Genomic DNA, 4,330 nt, shown 5'->3' with positions numbered 1-4,330 from the left:
CCGCCTGCTGCCATAAGTCTTTGACGCCAACCCATACCAGCTAATGAAGGTTGACTTGGTTTAGTTTGGAAACTAAACTTTGGTTTTGGTTTATCTTCAGTTTTTGGTTTCTCTTCTTCTATCGGTTTTTCGTCACTTTTTCGGTTCCTCTGACTTTACTTCACTTGCAGGAACAGTTGTGTCGTCAACATCTTTCAAAATATCATATGCCATTTGTTTTTGTTTTCCTTTCAACTTTTTGTGTTTGTTGTAAAGTTTAGAATATTTCGACTCTAAGTCAATGAGATGTTCTATAATGAACTGTTGGTCAGTGAAGTAAACTTTTCCATCTGTTGTCTCGAAAGTTCCTTCAGACTTCAATATTTTATTTGTGAGAGTCTGTTTCTTTTTTGAGATACTAGCCGTTCCATTTCTATGAAAAGTGACTTTATAGTTAGGGTTTGTATTTCCAGACCTGGCACTTTCTATTATTGAATTTTTCTCTTCATCTGTAAGTTCTTTGACAGGTTTTGACAATGGTTCTGAACTTTTTGTTTGTGGTGTCAAATCTACCGGTTCAACTTCTTCGGTCATTTCATCTCAGTAAAAAATTTTAGTTTGGTTTGTTTTCAACTGGTTGTTTAGGTTTTTTAAGTCGGTCTAAAACTTCCTGAGGTATAGGAAGAACTTTACAAACACGTGGTGTAAAAGGTGGTCTTCCATGACTTATTCTGTTTAAAGCTGCATTGTTCATTTCATCTCAGTAAAAAATTTTACATTCCCCAAGTTTGAGGTGGTTGCGGTTGGTTATTGTTTACCCACTGTTGTGCATGGTTATATCCTCTGTTAAAGAATCTTTCACCTTGGTCCATATAGTGTCCTGCTTGGTTATAGTAGTCATTTGCTTTGTTATAATAGTTTCCTGCTTGTCTTCCTACATTGTCCATCCATCCTTGAACTTTTCCTCTTGTTTCAGGATTTGGAATAAGATTTGTTGCATCTCGTGCTACATCCCAACCTTTCTGTACAGTTTGTATAATAGGCTGAGCTTTGTCTTTCAGTATACCTAATGTACTCAAAATCTTCCTTCCAACTCCAAATGCACCTCTGGCTATTGTTCCCACTGCGGGTAAAAATCTAGATGCAACTCCTGCTAATGCGCCAAATAAACCCATTTCTTATAGGGTAAAAAATGACGAATCCAAACAAGGACCCCTATGTTTCTAAAGCGACAAAGAAAGCACTCATGATAAAAATCTTTAGTTCAACACCAAATGCTTGGTTTATGGATATCTTGGAAAACATTCCGAGAGTTAGAACAGATGGACCTCCATACTGGTTAATATTTGTTGGTCAAAACACAAGATACTGTGAAGCCATACCATTATGGTCCAAAAATATTTTAGATGTGAAAACTGCTTTGACAATATTCGTTGACAAATACCATCCAACAAAACTGACATCTGACTGTGAAAGTTCTTTCAAATCAGATGATGTAAAAAACTATCTGCGTTCAAAAAATGTAAACCAATATTTCATTGTCGACCAAAACCATTCTGCTCTTGGTGTCATTGACGGTTGTATAAAAATGTTAAGAGACTTAAACCAACCACAAGGTGGTGAAGCAAATGAAATGTCATATGACGACAAATATAGACACTTCTCCATGGCAAAGATGAGACAAGTTTTAAATATTTACAATAACCGTAAACAAAAAGGTTTGGGAAACCACTCCCCCGAAGAAATGAAAAACAACCCTGACTTAGAGAAAGACTATATATTTAATAATTTAGTCAAAAGAGACAAACAAGAAAGAATGCCGGGCTTCAAACTTCAGAAAGGTGACAAAGTAAAAATAGAAATACCTAAACGTGACCCATATGAAAATACTATTGACTATGACAACAATGGGAACCCGACAGGTACTCACATTCGTGTTCGTAAAAATAAAAGAAAGTATACAAGAGAATATTATGAAGTTTTAGGCAAACATGGCAAAATGTACACACTGCAAGCAGAAGATAAAACTACTATTGCCAGACCTCGTTTCAAACTTGTCAAAGTTCAAGGTGGTATACTTTCAAAGACAGTTCCTAACAAATATAAGACAACTCCTGACGAATATGCTAAAGAAGTTGAAAATGACGACTAAGCAATTCTATACCATGCGTAAACTGTCATGTAAGGTGGCATGTATTCTTTACTTTGTCCCGTTGTTTGCGTATATCCTGAAACGAAATGTGTATGGTTTCCTTCTCCCTGAGTGTTACTCCAGTAACAATTTATAGCAAACTTAACGTCGTCTTTAACATCATATCCTTTACCTTTTGTCATTCCTGACCAATCCCAATATCTATGCTTATGCCAACCTGCTTGAGATGTACTTAAATCTATGTAGTGACTGTGTGCAGGTAAATTTTCACCTGAAATCGTTTTACTTCCACCTGTTTCCTTTGAAGAGTTTGCACAATACAAAAACCTGTCGACTATTTGTTCCCATGCACCAACACCAAACATTACTTGAGGACCTCTTGCTTCCATAGATGTCTAAATAGAACCTACTGGGTTCATTAAATCAAACATATGAGATATTATAGGATTGTCTCTTTTGAACTTAAAATATAGTGCAACTATTTCAGGTTTCTTCTGGTTTGTGTCAGAATATTTTTTATAATATAATCTTATGTTTTCAGGGTAGGTAAAATCTTGACTATAATATTTATTTCTGTCATCTGTATAATAATATACTATTCTCGTTTTTTCTATTGCATTATATCTTTTATATCTATAATAATCTAAATATAATGTTAGCTTTTGTTCATCTACATGTGGTGTTCTGTCGTCATCTCCATAGTCATAATAATATGGTGCTGGAGCTGGGTCAGGCAATGTCATATCCACCATTTCATAAACTCTTAAATATTTCTTTTGTTCGTCTCCATATAAGTTTAAGTAGCAGTTGTTGTCTAATGGAACTTTAACTTGTGTACCATCATTCTTTTTATAGCTTACATACATTTCATTGTTATTTTTCGGAATGAGTTTACACCGTGTATCATTTTTTAAGGACTGTACAAACTGCCATCTAAAATATTTATTTTCTTCATTGACAGAAAAGTCACCAACAATAGTTTCAATATTTTTTTTGTTCCTATCAAACTTTGGTATATTTCATTGACATATGTTTTATCTGCTTTCTTTTCAAGGCTAACGTTTAAGTCTGTTATTTCAGATATAGAATGTGTATGTCCAACGGCACTTTTACTGTTTAAGGTTTCTTGTAAGTTTGTAATATCAGATATAGAATGTGTATGTCCAACGGCACTTTTCCTGTTTAAGGTTTCTTGTAAGTTTGTAATATCAGATATAGAATGTGTATGAGTCTTATCTGCTTTTGTCTCTAATGTTTCCTTAAGACTTGGTATTTGGTTAATATAATGTATATGAGTCTTTTTAGAATATTCGTTTTCAGCTCTTGTCACTTCACTTGACATTTTATTGTCAACATATGTTTTGTCTGCTAGTTCAGGATGAGTATGTTCTTTTGTTGCATAAGCATTGTTAGCTCTTTCTTCTTCTTTTGCTATTGCATCGTCTACATATTCTTTGTCAGCTTTGTTGTCAACATCTGCTTTCAAAAGAAGTTCATTTATAGGTTTCTCGTTTAAAGTTCCTTTTGTTGGATTTATACAGACAGTATGGTTCTTATTGTCTTGAAACAGAAACTCATCTGTCATTGGGTTTAATGTCAGTTTTAAGTTTCCTTCTTTCAATGACTCAGATATCTTAGAATAGTTTGAAAAGTTTGTTGTGTTCTTATTTAGAGCTTGCATAATGAGTTGTCGGTTGTGTTGTATTTCTCTTATGGAAGCAATATCTTTCGACATTTTTATTCTAGATAAAATATGCTTCCAATAGAAAAAGAAGATTCTAGAGTTGCTACAACTAAACCATTAGATGAACTTTTTACTAATGTCGGTCAAAAGTTTGAGACAGATACCGTAAAGCATGAAGGCTATCGTTTTGACTACCCATTAAGATGGTTAAGAGACCCATCTGTCACAAAAGCTATTGGCTTTCGTAGAATGAAGTTCATTTCAGAAGCCATACATGGTTTCCCATTTACGGTCGGTTTTGAAGTTCGATACTATAACAAAGAAAAACGTATGTATGAGAAATTTGAACAGGGAAAACTTTTACAAGTTAGTTTGCTTGTAAACTTAGAAACAACTCTTCAAGCTTTTCAAGAAAAAATAAACGACATCTATATTGAATATGCAAACCAGTATAACATTGACGAAGGAGAATACCATCTCGATATTATTTATGACAGGAAAAATGCAACTGTTAA

General features: G+C 34.0%; 3 protein-coding genes and 1 pseudogene across 4 annotated transcripts, besides 1 other annotated feature; 2 read left to right on the top strand and 2 right to left on the bottom strand.

The window, feature by feature from the left end:
- Positions 1–3,866: part of a mobile genetic element that runs on past the window's edge.
- On the top strand, positions 1,172–1,727 carry TVAGG3_1061920 (annotated as a pseudogene). The gene has a single exon. A coding segment is annotated over exon 1 (556 nt).
- Positions 1,796–2,131, top strand: TVAGG3_1061910 (uncharacterized protein; the record flags this gene model as incomplete). Its single annotated transcript, XM_053888390.1, has 1 exon — positions 1,796–2,131. The coding sequence occupies one exon, from the start codon at positions 1,796–1,798 to the stop codon at positions 2,129–2,131; it is 336 nt and encodes a 111-aa protein (XP_053744483.1).
- Positions 2,527–2,997, bottom strand: TVAGG3_1061900 (phage tail repeat-like family; the record flags this gene model as incomplete). The annotated part of the gene is made up of 1 exon (XM_053888389.1): positions 2,527–2,997. One exon carries the CDS (start codon positions 2,995–2,997, stop codon positions 2,527–2,529), a length of 471 nt encoding a protein of 156 aa, XP_053744482.1.
- On the bottom strand, positions 3,042–3,866 carry TVAGG3_1061880 (phage tail repeat-like family; the record flags this gene model as incomplete). The annotated part of the gene is made up of 1 exon (XM_053888388.1): positions 3,042–3,866. The coding sequence occupies one exon, from the start codon at positions 3,864–3,866 to the stop codon at positions 3,042–3,044; it is 825 nt and encodes a 274-aa protein (XP_053744481.1).
- Positions 3,867–4,330: the final 464 nt, after the last annotated feature.

Source organism: Trichomonas vaginalis (assembly GCF_026262505.1).
Source record: "Trichomonas vaginalis G3 chromosome Unknown ctg_8, whole genome shotgun sequence".
Taxonomy (NCBI): domain Eukaryota; phylum Parabasalia; order Trichomonadida; family Trichomonadidae; genus Trichomonas; species Trichomonas vaginalis.
This window is presented reverse-complemented; position numbering and strand designations above follow the sequence as displayed.